This window comes from Rosa chinensis, chromosome 1 (genome assembly GCF_002994745.2).
Source record: "Rosa chinensis cultivar Old Blush chromosome 1, RchiOBHm-V2, whole genome shotgun sequence".
NCBI classification, from domain to species: domain Eukaryota; kingdom Viridiplantae; phylum Streptophyta; class Magnoliopsida; order Rosales; family Rosaceae; genus Rosa; species Rosa chinensis.
Window position 1 is genome coordinate 49,424,241 of NC_037088.1, and position 18,150 is coordinate 49,442,390.

The following is an 18,150-nucleotide window of genomic DNA, read 5'->3' on the forward strand; positions in this document are numbered from 1 at the left end:
AGTTCTTTATCAGAGGAGACGAACTGAATTATCTTCACTCTCTCATCAGTCTCGCACAACAACTTGCATTCAGGTATGTATGATATATAAATCCATTACCTATGTTTTTTTGTGATTGGGTATATGATTTGTTTCTTCGTCTTCTTCAGCTTTCATTAAGCTCACTCTTCCTCTGCAATCAGCTTTCTCTCTCCCAAGTAATCAAAGGTCAGGCCCCAATTCTCTAATCTTATTCATAATACGATTGGGTTCTCTTAGTTTACTTTGGTGTGTTTCTATTTGTGTATGAACTAAGAATTGTTTGGTTGATGAGGACTAGAAAAGGGTATTTTTGATTCTGTTGTTCGTGTGTTGTGGTGGGATTTGTTAAGTAATGGAGAAGGTAAAGTGAACCCAAATCAGAGGATTGGTTTTCTGGAATACCCAATTGATGGAAATAGAATAGAATAGAATAGATTCTTTTCTCTTTTTGATATCGTGCAAACCATGAAAAAGAGGATAGAGAGAAAGCTGAGAAGGCGAAGAACACTATTGCTGCTGCATCTGCATCTGCATCTGCCCCAAGTGGCAAAACAACTAAGAGTTCTGAGGCTTCGGCTTCTGCCCCTACAACCAAGAAGAAAAGGCAGAAAAAATGATGCAATTCATCAACAATCAAAGATGCATAAAGGTCTGCACATTTTTGCTTCATTTGAAGTTCAAATTTTTTTTTAAATTATCCTAATATCATTGATTGCAAATTTGTTATTTTGTATGCAGATTTGGTATTGAATCTATTGATGGAAGGCTGGAAGCCTTGTTGCATTGATGAAGAGGAAGCCATGTTGGAAATATGTTTGATTGTTTGCAATTGTGCACTTTGATGAAATATTGAATCATTGATGAACTATTTCAATTTTAGTTTGTGTGTTTCAGTTTGAGACTTTGAATTTCTCAGTTTCAGACTTTTAGTAATTTAGTTTGTGGCAAATTGATGCAGTTTCAATATTTGGTGTGTTTGATGGTTTAATGCTTTCATCAGTTTCATGCTTTGAGAGTTTGGGAGTTTGCTGGAAATTTCTAATTTGTTATGTTGATGTTGATTGTTGAATATGTAGATTATAGATAATGTTGAGTTTTATGAGTGAATATGTAGACTGTTGATGTTGATTGTTGAATATGGAGTTTGCTGGAACATTTTTGCTTCATTTGAATGTATGTATGGAAATTAGGAAAATTGGAAGCTAGAGACTAGAAAAGGCTGAAAAACAGTTTTTCTATATGGAAAAACCGAGGAACCGTTACTGGAACCGAACTAATCTTGAAATCGAAAACCGAAAAACCTTTATTGGAACAGAACTGATTTTGGAACCGAGAAACCGACCCGAATATGGTTGGTTCAGTTCTATATCGGTTCTTGAAATAAAAAACATCATACCCGAACCGATTATCTCTTCTCGGTTTCGGTTCCGGGTTCTGGACTTGAAACTGTAGAACCGACTCCAGGCTAGCCCTAGTTTATTTTGTCTGTACTTGATTTTGGTAATGTATGATGGATGTTGTAAGTTGGAATTATGAATTTTGGGTTATTTCAACTGTTCTGCTCCATTGTAATTTTCCCCTAATTTGTTCTTAATTTTCCCCAAATGGTATTTCCTGGATGCTTTCCCTACTTTACCAAACACAGGAAATGAAACCTAATAGGAACTTTAGTTTCTCTTCCCCACGGGAAAGAAAAGGGAATTGATTTCCCTTCCGTGAACCAAACAAGGCCTTATTTCTCACAATCCCTTAAAATTGTTCCTTAGTGAGTAAAACCTTATCTAGTGCAATGTAGATAGTTATAGTTTTATTTAAAGATGAAGAGAAGGAATTAGTGGCTTTTCTTTTTTGAATAAGTGAAACCTTCTTTGTAAGAGCCTAAACGCCATGTGAGAAGAAATCTCCATAAGGAAGGGAGATTTTTAATCTATAAATAAGTCGTCAATTCAATATATATGCTAGGACGAAGATTTGGAAAGTTCAGAATGATTAGTTTAAGTTACAAAAGATTAATAGAATACCTGTAAAAACACTTTTACTTTTAAGTTCTAACACATAAGGTATACCACATTCATCCGGTCATTCTCTTTTTCACACCAACTATATTCTCTAAAGTCTTAACACATATTTGTGAACAATTGATGTAAGGTAAAAACTATTTTTCTTCTTAAAAAAGACAAGTAAAAGTGAAAAACTATGATAGCTATTTTGCCTTTCAAAATTGCAAATAGCTAGCTAGAAAGGCTTTTTGCGAGTATGTACTTTACCACACTTTGACCACTTCATCTTCATGGCATACTCCTACTTCAATGACCAAGGTGCCTTTCTTCTTGCTATCTGGTCGGAATACCCTGCAACAATTTCTCCTCGGGGCCTGTCAAATTACAAGTGAATACTCTGTTAGTAATAGGTGCGTGCGTCATCCTGAATGATACACACCCACACCAATGAACGATTGTGAATAACTCATGTAAAAGTCAATAATTTGTGCTAGTATTTCTCTTTTACATTAGTACCTTGTCCCATAAATGCGCGTCGGAGGATTTATGGACTTGCACTTTGTGAATCCGGGAGGGATTTGCCATCTTCCAATTGCATTCTGGCATCCGTGTTTGATGTTGAACATACTCGGTGGTTGTTTGATTTGTAGTTCTATTGTAGAAAGCATTAGATAAGTAATATACAAACGGTACTTGACATGCGTGCCTATTGACCGAGGCCGTATTGAATGTGTAGGCAGTATGATCAGCTCTCTTGTACCAATTGAGGAAGGTCCTGAGTGGCAGTTCCATTTCTCGAGCCGAGGAAATACCCTGAAATATTTGAACTGCGTAGCCCCAGGAAACAGATATGGTCCAGGACCGATTGATATCGTAGCAAATGGATTGTTGCGCAAGCCCCGCTGAGTCGAGCTTCGTTGGAGCCTCGAGCCGTTGTAAGGCATGGATCCGATCCATATCCGGGAATATGGGTTCAACCACATCTAGGTGGTGTAGTGACACTAGGGGTGCGATTGGATGAGCTGCTAGGAGGCCGAACAAGCTCCCATATACATCAAACTGATTAAGTCCACAATTGAAAAGAAAAAAATGTCATGGACATGAGAAAATTAAACCATGTACCTAACTTTTATCAAACTTTTGTATAAGCATAAGCACTAAGCAAGACTACAAGTGTCCCAATATTAGTAGGGAGTGAGTGTCACCCACCACATTGACAATGACTCCATTGCACTATGGTCAATTCTTGTGATTCCTTATACTACACATTGGTGATGGATTTCACGAGAAACTTGACTAGAAGATGAAATGAAATTCAAGGATATTGGAAATAAAGTGTAGAATGACCATAGTGTTTCAACTTTTAAAGGCTTAGGTTAAGGAGTCAATGTGTTGGTTGAAATCATTTAAAGACAACACAAAAGATATTGAAGATTGTCAATCATACATAGATTGACGGAGGTAATCAGGCTACTAGGTCACCAACACCACCATAAAATCTAACTAATTCTATTAGAAAAAATTGCATAGTGGTGTAGAGTCATTTCACTTATTATTTTAATAAGATACTTACAATGTTCTAGATTATCTCCTAAATGTTAATAAGATGCCACTAATAAACAACCCACAAATGATCTCTTTCTTAGATTAAATGCAACTTCTTAATTAGCACGAAAAGAAGTACACTAGTTGGTTGAAGTTTATTGACATAATCGATTAATTAGGATTAGACAGACTCTAGGATAATATGGAAAGTGTATTAGGAAGATAATCTAAAGAGAAATTAACAACGAATTCAAATAATATCCGGAATTATATTTGTTCTACGAGTTTGTTTTGTTTTTAATTTTATTATATAAAAAGAATTAATTAGCCTCCCAAATGGAAGGGAAAAAAAAAAAAAAACGGGAAACTTTATTTTTCATGTGAGTCTGTAAAATCTGTACTAAGAAAAGTGCTATTGAATAAAGCAGATGAACATGGCGGCACATGGAGACGAACCTGATGAAACCCTTTTTCTCTGGTCAGAGGGACACCAATCTCAGCCATACAAGCCTGAAGCCGATCATCGGAGCCGTACAAATCAGGATACCTCTGAATACAACTGTCCTGCATTTTCTCAAGGGCTTTTGCTAAAGAGTAACTTATAGCAATCCCACCTCCACCATAAGCCATATTATACGAAAACTTTATGTTCTGCAAGTGACTCTCCGACGATCCTCCGATATAGTAAAACTGGTTATGATCATACTTCTGCAAAACCCTGACCAGATTCTCGGTCACGAAAACGGTGTCGTCGTCCCCCAGCACAAACCACCTCACATTCTTCATCCCCAGCCTGAAACTCTCGGAAACAATCCGGGAGATTCTTATAGCCGAGTGGTGGCCTTTTGGGTTTGTATAGTTGAAGCCGGAAGTGTCGCCTGAGATTTTGAACGGCGGTAAAAGGGTGTGATTGGATTTGGGGTCTGTTTTTACTGGTTGGTCTAGCCAAACATGGCCTCTCATTTGGTCTGGTCTCCACCACAGCTTGATGTAGTTCTTTCTGTGATGCCAGAGATCGGCTGAAGCTGCAATGCCAAAAACGATGTGGGAGATGTTTGTTTTGTGTTCTTGGGACGTTGGTGGGTTTGGATCAGCTGATTGGGGTGTGGAAAAATGGGATTGGAAATTAAGTGATTGAGATTGTTGGGTACATAAATATGGGTGGAGAAATTTCATAGAGTAAGAGATGTAGCTGAAAGAGATCAAGAGGAGGAAGCATATTGTTACCTTTGGGAAGGTCCATGTTGAGTAGAGGTTTTCTGGGTCTTTTGGGTTGTCTTTCATGGAGCTTTGTTTGGTTGCCAAGATAGTGTGTAGAGAAATGAGAGAGAGAGAGAGAGAGAGAGAGAGAGAGTTTGAGACCCCAAAAACCCAAAGAGGCTTTGCTGAGAAAGTTGGACGGTCTTGCTCTAGAGAGGAAGTATATATCCTTGAAGAAATCACAGAGCGAGACTCGTTAATGATTTGGCCACTTAGCCTGCGGAGCTTTTTATATATACTTTAATAAATTACTAATTTATAAAGGTTTAATCAGTGTCATGGTTTTCTAGTTGGCTTCTCTGTTTCTATGAAAAGGTAATAAAATTTATGGATTTATGGCCATCTTGTAACGGAAAAATAAGAATATATATTATTAATTAGTTGTGACGCTTATATTACTTTATTAATTTTTATATATTCATAATATTAAAATATTATAGATAAAATTTGAATAAGTTTTGGCAATTTGAATCAACTCAAATGTGAATAAAGGGGGTCAAATATCATTTGATCTAGTGGCATATTCTGCCATTCGTAAGTTGGAAGTTGTGAGTTCGATTCACGAAAAATTAGTTGTAGCATTTGAGTTATATACCTGTTAAAAAAAATGTGAATAAAGGGAGAGAGAGGGGAAGGGTGAGGAGTTGAGAATTATGAAAACCAATATATATTCCGTTGAATCATAAAATTCAGTGAGTAGTCACTTACTCTGGCATTCAATGAGAACCAATTGAACTTTAATATTAATTTCACTGGCTTTCGAACAACGAATATCAAACAATTTCGTAACTTAATAGTAGCTTCCAACTAAATGGTCGATTCGCCAGAGTTGGCCGGATCGCATCCCCGGAGCCGACGAGTGACGTGTCAAGAAGTGGGATAAGGTCATACTAAAGAGGTCCACATAGACCCTCTCCCTTCTAGCCCCCACCTACCCACCGTCCGATGATAATACTAAAATAGCAAGTCCTGATCATCATGGACCTATCAAGACTTGGTCTCCCAATTGCGTCCCTCTCATACCAAACCCAGGTGGAGAAGTCAGAATCCCCAAAGACTCTGAGCTCTGTCTTCTTCCCCAAGCAAAGTAATCAAGCTCGCTCTTCTACTTCTGGGTCTCTCTGAATCTTCATGTAGACCCCCTCGACCAACCATCGCAGGTCAGTCACACTCTCAATTCGCTCTACTTTGATCACCCAGAAAAATCAACTAAAAGAACCAGACCCAGAAACTAAATCACGAATTTTCATGGCTAATTCTAGCTTGTATATGCTTTATTCCGGTGCCAAGTTTGAATCTTGGAGACGAATTTGAAAGAAAACTTATGATTTTGCTTAGCTAATTTGTTCAGTATCCTAACAGGGTTTAGGGTTTATGTAGTGTTTGCATTGTTATAGCTGATTTGTGTTATTGATCCTGTACATATTGGGTTGTGGTATTTTGTATTCATAATGATTTTTCTTTCGCAAATTTGCAGAATAAGATAGCATGAACAAGTTTTTGGTTTCACCCAGGTCCTGTTAAGCTTGTAGGAACACTATCTTTATCTAATGGCTGGACGTAGGCTTTCCATGTTGAAGTCACTTTGCAAGTCTACCAATTGCTCTCCCAACCCAATGTCGTTTCAGTTGTCTAGTTCTTATGGGAAATTTGTGAGCTATGCTGATTCAGTTCTTGTAAGACCATCGTATGCTTTTGTGAATCGCGGTTACCATACAAAGGAAACAGAATCCCATAAAACTTTTGTAAATACTCAGATTAAAGCACTGGGTTCTGGATCACTTGTTAATACACGATGTTACGGAACCAAACCTAGTACAGCATTTTCACCCACATTGTCAAGTTCACTTAGTAGGTGTGCTTTTCCTCCTGTTTCGATAAGCCCAATTCTGGGTTGCCGTTCATACTCATCATTTTTCGGTAGCAATGCTGATAAAGACGGGCAACCTGGAGTTCCGGCTGCTTCCAGTGGCAGGGAAGTGGATGTTGGTAATAGTGGCGTTGGTGGAAGTGATTTGGTTGATAAGGTTAAGGAATTCGTGCAGGGTGCTGCGGATGCGGTAACTCATACTGGGCAGAAGGCTAAAGAAGCATCTAGTGAAATTTCCCCTTATGTTCAGCAATTGTTGGATGCATATCCACATCTTAGAAATGTGGTTACTCCAGTTGGTTGTACTTTGGCAGGTACTATATTTGCTTGGCTAGTGATGCCTAGGCTTTTCAGGAGGTTTCACAAGTACGCAAGTCTAGGCCGCACTGCTTTACTATCTGGAAGCCTTGAGGAGCAAGTTCCATATGAGAAAAGTTTTTGGGGTGCTTTGGAGGATCCAGTGCGATACCTATTTACTTTTATGGCATTTTCACAGATGTTAGTGGTTTTAAGTTTTCAATGCTCCTTAATCATATTTTTGTTAACTTATATGCTTCGTTTTGTTTTTCACTGCATTAAGACAACTAGGAACTTTGATTTGCAGTGGCACAATGGTTGCACCAACCGCTATAGCTGCTCAATATCTTGCACCAGCTTGGAGAGGTGCAGCTATCATTTCATTTGTTTGGTTTCTATATCGGTGGAAGACAAATGTGTATACTCGTGCATTAGCAACTAAAAGTTTGCCCAGCAGTCTTGATCGGGAGAAGTTGTTAGCTCTAGACAAAATTTCATCTGTTGGTCTTTTTATGATTGGGATAATGGCTCTAGCTGAGGCATGTGGGGTGGCTGTGCAATCTATTATGACTGTTGGTGGCATAGGAGGTAAGGATTGGCTAAATATTCATTTTTTTACCTTTTTCATTCATAATGTTTAGAGTGTTTGCAAATTAACTTTTGAATTTTTTGCTGTGCTATTACATATTGTTGGTTTATTTAGATTACACCTGAATGTTCTATATCTTGATTAAGTTACACCTAAAATTTCTTTGTTCGGTTGATTTTCTTGGTATTCATCCTTTAGCCAATCAATACCTTCAAATGATATCCAGAACCTGATCTTATTAAGATCTGACATTTCCTGCTCTGCATGTTTTATGCAGGAGTTGCTACTGCTTTTGCTGCTAGAGATGTCCTTGGCAATGTGCTGAGTGGTTTATCTATGCAATTTACAAAGCCCTTTTCGCTAGGTGATACAATAAAGGTATGTTGCTATGCATTCATACAGTGTGTTTGTTGGTGCATTTTAGTTAATCCCATTCATTCTATCAGATTGGCAAAATGTTTCTTAAGAATAGGTTTCTTGTGATTCTAGTTAGAGAATATGCCGTGAGTGATATTTTTTTATTGCAGTACCACAGTGAGATAAGAGAAACATTCAAGGTTTGTACTGTATCTTGATGTCTGCTTAAGTCACATCCATCCCCAAATACCCAAAGTAGAATTCCACAGTTCAATTTTCTTTATTTGTTGACTGTTTTTCAATTATCTTAATAGATCAATCCAAGTATTGTGCATCTGTCAGGCAGCCCTATTTAGTGACGTTGTGCAATGATCTCAACCTAAGATTGAATAGATTTACACTTGTTTCTTAATGATCAGCCATTCAAGAAATGAAGTTCTCATATATATGTCAATTTGATATTCAACCAAATAGTGTTACCGTTAATGTTTATAACTTCCTATGAAGATGTGAAATTATTATTCAAGCATGATCGTGTCTTATTTATAATAAGATCTGTCATTTATTGGGCATAAGTTATTCTTTGTGTATTTGTTCAAAATCTACTTACTGGTTATTGTACATATTTTCTTCAAGATGTTAAAAGTCATTGCTTATTGTGCAGGCTGGATCCATAGAAGGTCAAGTGGTGGATATGGGACTTACAACCACTTCATTACTGAATGCCGAGAAGTTCCCAGTGATAGTTCCCAATTCACTCTTTTCTAGTCAGGTGAGTACTTTCCTCTTTTTCACTTCTTTCTTTTGTTCCTTCTGGCTTCTGATACTCATCATGTGCTTTAGTAGGCAACACTTGCAAATGGCACTCAAAAACCAACAATCATGCTTAAATCGCCAAAGATATTCTACACGTAGGACCTGGGCATGGCTTAATTAAGACAGTGGCTTGATTGTTTTAGCTACTTTATACTTTGGAATGTTTACTGCAATATATCTGAGAATATTTTCTGTAAAATTTGTAGGTGATTGTGAACAAGTCACGTGCTCAATGGCGTGGCATCGTCACCAGAATTCCGCTGCAAATCAATGATGATTTGGATAAGGTTCCCCAGATATCAGATGATATAAAAAGCATGCTTAGATCGCACCCGAAGGTTTTCTTGGGAAAGGAGGTGCCTTATTGTTTCCTTTCTCGTCTAGAGAGCTCATTTGGAGAATTGACTCTTGGATGTAACCTCAAACAGATGGTAATCCCTGCGTCCCTGCTACTTCCAGTATTCTTGTTATAGCTACTACTTTAGCATCTGCTTTAATGTTCATTTTGTAATTACAGAGCAAGGATGAGTTATTCTCTACAGAAGAAGATATCCTTTTGCGGTCGGTCAAGATAATTAAGGGGCATGGCGCCAAGTTGGGCAGCACCTATGGTGATATGATCACTACATAGTCACGCAACTTACAAGTTGGAACTCTGCATTTTGGTGTCTCTTTGAAGATATATTTTCCTGACTGCTAACCATACAGAGAAGAGTTTTTGGTGAATGTGAGTTGCTGCATACTTGACCAGTTTGTCATGGTTTTGTTTGTCTTAGCAAATAGCAAGGGAGCTAAATAGGATCATGGGTGGAAAGTGATGCTGGCTCTTTTTGTTACAGAAAACTTAGGTGGCATTTATTTTTGCTATGTGGTAACTGGTAATATGTTTAAAAATTTGCAATTTTTCCTGAAGAATTCCATTTTGTTCCCACACTGCAAAACCAATATGTGCAGACAATTAATTGTCCAGGGCTAACAATTTTACCTTACCTTTTCACCCAATTATTCAGATATCCCACCTAATTTACAATTAATCTTTCATAAGAGAACGTAGAATATCGCTGATATCATTTCTTTTTTAGTCATTGGTTTGAATCCAATATTGATATTGAACAATATCGAACAGACTGATGTGTTCTGTCGAAGAACCAATTAGTTACCCAACCTACAGGATTGTCTACTCGATTATTTTCCGGCACTTACTATTTGCCAACATTACTTTCATACTTTCATGTCCTCTATCATTGATGTCATCATACCTGTGTTTCTTTGAACGCATATTTGACCAGGTAAACAGACCAGGTAGTGAGGAAAAGTACTTCCTAAGTCGTAAAGAGAGTGAACCTTTAGAACGTGCCCTACGCGTGGAGAGAAAAAGGAAATTTAGACTGAACCTCTCCCGGCCGAGTGCCGCCGGCACTCCTGCTGCTGCGTTCCGGTCCGGGAGAGGATGGTGGTTCAGGCTAGCAACATGGTCCATTGGCAGAGTTACGGTCCAGGAATAGGGAAAGGGTGTTCGAGCTTGGGGAGGGCAGGTCGTTCTAGATATGTTCCTGTTTCGGGGACGAAAACAGGCAAGGAGAAGCGCTGGGGTGCAGGCCGGCGGTGGGCTCAGGCGTCGCCTCTGCTGTCGGGTTCTGGGCATGGGTTGGAGCTGGGTTCTCATGGTGGAGACGAGCCCAGAGGGGTTATGCTTCGCTCGGGGATCGATCTCGGACTTTGGAGCAGGCTTCGACATGGCGCCACGATGCGGCGGCTTAGGGATGCGGCGCCGCGGTTCTGGGCGGAGGAGTGGTGATGCCGGAGAGCGCTGGCGGCGAGGCTGGCTGACGGCGGTGGATCCTTGGATGCAGTGGTGGTTGGGCCGGGCTTTAGCTTTTAGGCCCTGTTGGTGGTTGTTGGTAGCTGTTTATTGCTTTTTTGTTTGTCTTTTTTCTGTTGTTGCTTTGTCGGTAATAACCTCCAACCGTGTTCCGGTAGGAGGTAGTGGCCTGTGTGCCAGTCTATGCACCTTGTGTGCCTGTTTTGCTCTAGGTAGGCGGCGAGTTCCTTGCACTTGCAAATGGTTGCAACCTTCTAGTAGCAGTAAATGGTCTGCTCTAGGTAGGCGGCGATTTCCGTGCTTGGTCAAATGGTCGCTGCCTTCTAGTAGCAGAGTGAAACTAAGTGTCACTGGATGTTGTTTCCAGTGGCATCACGATGGGAAAGTTGTGCGTATGATAGTTATGCTTTGCTGTAATCGAGTTGCAGACCAAGTTATCTTTCCGTTGTGTCACCGCTGCGTTAATGCAGTTAAAGCAAATAGAGTCGCCAGTAGAGCGCTCTTTGCTAGTTGGTGCTTTGTTGAGTACAAGCTGTTAGTAGAGACTCAGGATAGTATTTCAGGATGTTTTCTAGTTACTTATTGTAATCAGGAGTTTAGGCTCAATGTCCCCTTCTTGTATTCGATAGTTTCTTTAATCAAGGCTATCAAGGCTTGAGGGCTGCCGCACCGCCCTTTTTCTAAAAAAAAAAAAAAAAAACAGACCAGGTAAACGCTATTCTACAGTGACTTCAAGATTTTTATTTACAATTCGATGCTCCGTTGGGTGCCCGGCAGCATAATTGACCAAATTAAGAGCATGTTGTCATCAATCAACTTCACAAGAGGCTGACTTCCACTTGATGGTATCGGCAAGAAGGATCAACTTATATAGAGTCCTTATATATCGTCACATTGCCTAAACAAACTGTTATTGCATGTCTAATTCCAGCACAAACGTTTTGGAAGGTTTTGCTGATGTTGGGTATCTCTCTGACCCACACAAAAGTCTTCCCAAACTGGTTAAGTGTTCATCATGAGAAAAGACCGTGATATCTTGGAGGTCTACAGAATAGACCCTAGTTGCTATATCTTCGGACAATGCAGAGATTATTGCTCTTCACGAAGTGATTCATGAATGTATATGGATTGGATCCATAATTACGCATGTTCGAACAATTGTGGTTTGAAGTCTACCACAGATGAGCCTACGAGCGTATAGGAAAATGCTGCTTGTTTTGAACAAATGAAGCAAGGCTACATCAAAAGCGACAACACCAAGGATAATCAACAACAACAGACTCTCCTCAAGATCAAAGTGAACTAGGTTCGATATGAGGACAGTGTGGTAGACTTGCTCACTAAGTCATTGCCTAAATTCCACTTTCGAGAAACGTGTTGGTAGCATCGTTTGCGGACGTTATCCGAACTCCCATGACCGTTGTCATCAGGGGGAGATGCAGACATTAGGGGGTGGTGTCTACATGTATGGTCTCGAAACGTGAAGGGTGTGTTGTGCTCTTTTTCCCCTTTGACCGAGGTTATTTTTGTCCCACTGGGTTTTTGTTACTCGGCAAGGTTTTTAACGAGGCAACGAGAGAAGCACCACATTTGGGCGACACAAGGGGGAGTGTTTAAGTAAATCCGAATTGTGTCTAGCCCAAACTCTAGGTTACTTCACCTAGTGGTAATAGGGTTTGAATTAGAGATAATCTCGGAGAATATCTTAGAGATATCCATTCATTGTATGATTACCTTTCCTTGTACGATTCAGATTCTATGCATTGTAATCCTCTATATAAAGAGGCCCCTATGATCAATGAGACAAGCAGCAATTCTCTCTCAACGTTTCCCTAAAACATACATATGTTTTGTAAAATAATTGTTGTTTTCGGTGTTGTTGAAAAATAGGATCCATCCTTTCTTTCAATGACTTCACTAAACTCAATCCATTGTGAACTTGCCCTTTCCTATAGCCCTCGGAAAATGGCTACCTCTTCTTCTTCCCCCAGCCACTGGCTTGCTCCCAGATGCACCGTAAATGGCGGATCGAACTGCGGAAAACGTGGCGGCGCCAACCCAGTTCTACCTTTGTTTTTCGATGGCGGCTGGACCTGAAATTGGTTAGGTTTTGAAGCTCTCTTCCTCCTCCTTCCATCCATACCAGCCTTGAAGATCGATTTGAAGTATGGAGCGAGAAATCAAGGTTTGAAGTTTAACGATCGAGATCTTTCGAGCTTGATCTAGCTCGATCTAGGCTAAATAGGCCTTGGGTCCAGTTATGAAAGTTGCTCCGCGTGTTGTGATCTATAAGATGGGCGGAGCTGATCAATCTGATGGTGAAGTTGACTGGCTGGGCGTCCGGCCGTGCTTGGAGCTAATTCTTGCTTTGTTATCATCCTTCGTTGATACAAACATGTGGTATGTTTAGTTTTGTGTTTGCTCGATCGTTTGGACGAGTTGGGTTATTTTCGGTTTTGGTTCGTACGATGTGCGATCCGTGAGGATCCGACCATTAGATCGTCCATTTTCTTAGGGGATCTGATCCTAGAAGTGATCCGGAGACCTTGAGAGGTCTCGGATGATGTTCGTCTCTATTGACGTATCTTTCGGTTCATATATAGTTCACGTGTTTCGAACTTTAATCGCTTTGTGTTATGGTACTGAGTTGTGACCTTGTTACTTAGGTGCGTGACAAAATTATTTTGAGTAGAGTTGTGCTTATCTCGGTTTGTGCGTGAAGACGCAATGAGATTTTGAGGTGATTAGATCTCACAATGTTCATTTACGAACAAAGTTACCATATTGTCTTGGAGCTATTTATTTAACTGTGACTATAATGGCATTCCTGAGCAAATGACTACATGTGTGTGTGTGTGTGTGTGTGGATTGATGGGTGTTTAAAGCAGTATGTATGATGGTATTCATTTTACTGTTTTGAGATATGACTTTTCGGGAAACAATATATTGTGGAAATGTTGATTCTTATTGTTTTGAAAAGTATTGAGATTTGGGTAACATTTTTAGGTCTTGGGCGACCTATTTAGATGTTTTGATCTAAGGACTGGGGTTCTGGGAATTGGGGTCACAGGGAGTGGCATCTTTGATTTGGATTTATGAAACATTTTGGGTCTTGTGCGATTTATTAAAATGTTTTGATCTGAAGACCGGGGATCTGAGGATTGGGGGTCACAGGGTGTTGTGACATCCTTTGTTAAGATTGTGTAGCATTTTCGGGTCCTGCGTGACCTCTTTAAATGTTTTGGTCCAGAGTGACCATGGGAGTGAGAGGCGAAAACAATACTTTGAAATTGAGTTTCATATTGTTTTGAGAATGGTGAAATTGTGTATGGAGTTGTGATTGCAGAATTTCATTTGTTAAGATACCATAGGTTTAGTAGGACGATCTTAATTGTGTGATTTAAGATATGATAAAATGTGTAGGAATATCTGCGTGGTGACTGGTGAAATCAGTGTGATGACCTTTGTGATGATTGTTGTGTAAAGGATGTGGAAATATCTGTGTGATGATTGGTGAAATATGTGTGATGGTCAGTGTGATGATTTCTCTGTAAAGGAGGTTGGTATGTTATTAAGTTAACAACGATCGAGAGAGTTGCTGTGATGATTCATCTGTGAAAAAGGTAGGTTTGTTATTAAGTTAACAATGATTGAGTTGGTTGCTGTGAAGATTAGAGCTACCTACAGATGCGAGAGTATGGAGTTTGTGATTATTACTATGATTTTGATTGATTGATTTTAATGTAATTTTCTGAACTAAACTGTATGCAGGGATTACTATGATTTGAATTGATTCTTTTAATGTAACTTCCTGAACTAATTATACGCTGGGGTTACTATGAATTGTTTTACCTTGTTTTAAATTGTGATTGTCTATGCTAATAACATGAAGGACTGGATTTTGGGTGTTATTGAGAAGCTAAGCAAACAACATGTGGATGTTTTCTTCATGCAACTCTGGGCTATTTGGACTGAGAGAAACAAGCTAGTCTAGAATGGTGGGGTATTTAATCCCATGCATGCAGTTACGTGGCCTCTTAAATTGCTTCATGATTACCAAAGTTGTCATCCTTTGAAGGCACATAACAGGAGAGGTAAGGTACAGTGGCTAAATGGGAGTTTCCCAAAGAGGTAGACTTAAAGTTAATGTGGACGGTGCTTTTAAGAGTGATACTGGAAGTGGTGGAGTTGGTGTAATTGTGAGGGATGATTCTGGGCACTTTAAGGAGGCTTGGTCTAGATTCTGGCCGCATTTGTGTTCAGCATTTCATAGTGAAGTGGAAGCTTGCAGGGCGGGGCTCTTGTTGGCCATTCATCAAGGATGGAAACAGATTAGTTGGAAAGCGATTTGTCTTTGTTGATGGCAGCACTTAACCATTCAGTAGAAGATAACTCTGAGGTAAGTCAGATTCTTGATGATTGTAAAGATTATATGCAAGAGTTTGAAGCGAATAGTGCAGCAGATAGAATTGCTCATTTTGCTAGGTTAGATAATACTATTTATCTTACTTTGGATGAGGCTTTGAGCTTTTTGCAGGATGTCCTTTACGAAGATAATTGTAATGTTATTAAGCATGCTCGAGGTCAAGGTATTACGGCCCCCTCGATGCGGCAAATAATAAATAATAATATAGGCGTGGGGATGAACCTCCCAACTTAACTGGGTTCCAAACCCCATTATTCAAAAAAAAAAAAAAAGTGATTGTCTTGCTTCCTTCTTGAAATTATTGTTAAGGGTTCAAATGATTTGAAGGGTTACAATGGTGGCGATTGTTCTCTGTTGAGAGAAATGGAAAGTGATTATATAATTTTGTCACGGTGTGACTTGTGCTGTTCCCTTTTGAGAAAAGACGTGGAGTTTTGATGAAATCAAGGTGTGAGTTATTTTCCTTGATTCTTGGAATGGTCGGGGAGACTAAATGATTTGAAAACGTCACTGAGGTGACAAGTACCTTTTGGTTGAAACAAATGAAGAGTGTTTTGTAGTTCGCCGATGTGCGATAAAATGATTTTCAAACATTACTTGAGGTGGTTTTGTTTGACTGTGATTTGTGTAATTGAATGCTGGGTTGAGAATCAAAGCATGTGGGTTCTTATCACGAGTTGACTTACTTATGTATGTTATTGAAGGATGAGAAATTGATGGTTGTTACTGTGATATATGCTTGTTGTTTGCCTAGGTTGGGATGACTTAAGCATGTGTTTCTGTATTGGTTGTTTGAGTTTACTCACCCGAGCTTCATAAGCTTACCGAGTTTGTTGTTGTAACCTGGTGTTCTATTCAATAGTGTAGGGGTTTATCCTGCAGGTTAGGGTGAACGTGGTTGAAGCTTCTTGTTATTGTTGCTGAATGTTGGGGATCTGATTGTGCGGTTTCGCACGTAGTAGTCTTTCACTGTGTAGTGAGTGTGGTGGCTGGGTTTATTTATGAATTGTTATTCAGTTTAATTTATAAACTTAGTATAATGTAATATGCGACTCTAAATAATGAGTCTGTATTGACATTGTGGGTTCAAGGTATCTTCGTTTACTTGTTTTAAAAGAAAATTTTTACAGGTATTTAGTGTTGATGTCTGAACTATCACGACGGTAGCATTTGTGTTGATTTAATTGTATTATTATTTGTGATTGGAAATCAGGACGTGACATTTTCCTTGATGCGGAATGACGGGGCATAGAGACAAGTTGTGGCAGTGGGGTTTCACGGCGAGTTGTGGTAGCAGTGTCCATCCATGGTATGCGTGCAACATTTTGCACAGGAAGAGGAGACTGGAATGAGGTTGGGCCGCTAATGAACCTAGGGTTCTAGCTGTCCTTTGGGCTGCTAATTTGTTTGTTTTTTTTTTTTTTTTCTATTAGTTCAATTTTCAATAAATCCCTAATTTTTTCGGAAGCTAAGCACTTTTTTTGTACACTTTATGTGTTTCTAGCGAATAACCTTATGTAATAAACTAAAGAATGGTTCAATCTATTGTGATCAGTGAGCATTGGATGTTCAGTGAGTTGACCTATTTCTATGTACCACTGTGAGTATTATCATCATCTTTTTGTTCTGTCTATGGATAGCTACGGAAGGGTATGTAACGGTCATTCTAGTTTGAGATGAATGAAAATATGAGACATTTTGTCTCTTAATTAGAAAAAAAAAATGGTCCATACGTATTGCTATCTTATTTGTTAACTGTATAACTTCTAATTAGGATGTGAAATTAATAGTCAAGCACGATCATTGTCCTCTTCATAATAGTGTCATACGATCATTGGCTATTATTTATTTTTCTGTTTACATGCTCTTTTCAGTGATCTCAGGTAGTTTCTGTGATTTGATGTCTATCTGCTGTTTATTGTACTTCCTTTCTTCACGAGGTTATAAGTCTTACTTATTGTAGGCTGGATCTATAGGAGGTCAAGTGGTGGATTTGGGACATACCACTACTCATTACTGTAGGTCTACATTACTGAATGGCGAGAAATTCCCAGTGAATCAGTGATAGCTCCCAATTTACTCTCTTCTAGTTAGGTGTGTACTTTTTTCTTTTTGACTTCTTTCTCATTGCTTCAATGGCTTCTGACACTCATCAAGTGCTTTAGTAAGTAACAGTTGCACATGGTCACCCAGTACACTCGACAACCAGCAATCATGCTCAAGTAGGAAACTGGGAATGATGCTTAAGTAGGAAACTGGGCATGGCTTAACATTAAGACAACGGCTTGATTGTTTTAACTTCTCTATACTTCAAAATGTCTCATTACAATAAACTTAAGAAAATTTTCTGTAATATTTGTTGGTGATTGTGAACAAGCCAGCTAGTCATGTGCTCAATGACATGGCATCAATACCAAAAGTCCCCTGCAAATGAACGATTTGGATAAGATTCCCTGGATATCAAATGATAGAATGCATGCGATCACACTCGAATGTGTTTGCGGGAAAAGAGGTTCCTCACTGTTTTTTGTCTCATTTAGAAAGCTCTTTTGGAGAATTAACTCTTGTATGTAATCTCAGACATCCCAAAGTCTCAAAAGAAAAATTGAAGAACAAAAAGGATTCACGAGATCCTTATCCTGTCCGTAATCGGACGCCCCATTGTGCCTTTTGAGCTTTGATGCAATCGGCTATAATTATTCTTACTCATGTTTTGGTTGCCTTTTGGCTTTGTTGTCTCTTCTAAGATATTTTGGTTTCATATCTCCCCTCTTAGGTACTATCTTTTGCTCATGTTTTGATTGCCTTTTGATTTTGTTGTCTCTTTTAAGATGTTTTGGTTTCATGTCTCCCTCTTAGGGACTGTCTTTTTTATTTAATAAATTTTTTTATGGCCAAATATATATATATACGAAAATGTTCTGAAAAGGACGTCCGCAACCCAGAAAAAGTGCGGACGTCCCTCCTTTCTCCCCGATCAAGCTCCGACGGCGGCGCGCCTCTTGCCGGACGGAGGCTACATGCATCCCAGACCAGTTTGCAGTGAAGACGAAGGCCAAAGAGATCGAGGTCGGAGGTCTGGGCAGCGTGGTCGACTGCAAAGTGGTAGTCCGATCAAGGTCGACTGGAAAGTGATTACCAGCGAGT

At 39.3% G+C, this 18,150-nt stretch overlaps 2 protein-coding genes across 2 annotated transcripts; one reads left to right on the forward strand and one right to left on the reverse strand.

Moving 5' to 3' along the window:
• Positions 1 to 2,045: 2,045 nt before the first annotated feature.
• Positions 2,046 to 5,012, reverse strand: LOC112187387. Its single transcript, XM_024326153.2, has 3 exons — positions 4,023 to 5,012; positions 2,538 to 3,080; positions 2,046 to 2,395 (listed from the first exon to the last, which is right to left on the reverse strand). Exons 1-3 carry the CDS (start codon positions 4,848 to 4,850, stop codon positions 2,285 to 2,287), a joined length of 1,482 nt encoding a protein of 493 aa, XP_024181921.1. The 5' UTR covers positions 4,851 to 5,012; the 3' UTR covers positions 2,046 to 2,284.
• Positions 5,013 to 5,810: 798 nt separating this feature from the next.
• On the forward strand, positions 5,811 to 9,778 carry LOC112182144 (mechanosensitive ion channel protein 1, mitochondrial). Its single transcript, XM_024320589.2, has 7 exons — positions 5,811 to 5,986; positions 6,304 to 7,194; positions 7,301 to 7,581; positions 7,860 to 7,960; positions 8,604 to 8,711; positions 8,962 to 9,186; positions 9,273 to 9,778. Exons 2-7 carry the CDS (start codon positions 6,377 to 6,379, stop codon positions 9,384 to 9,386), a joined length of 1,647 nt encoding a protein of 548 aa, XP_024176357.1. The 5' UTR covers positions 5,811 to 5,986; positions 6,304 to 6,376; the 3' UTR covers positions 9,387 to 9,778.
• The last annotated feature ends 8,372 nt before the right edge of the window (positions 9,779 to 18,150 follow it).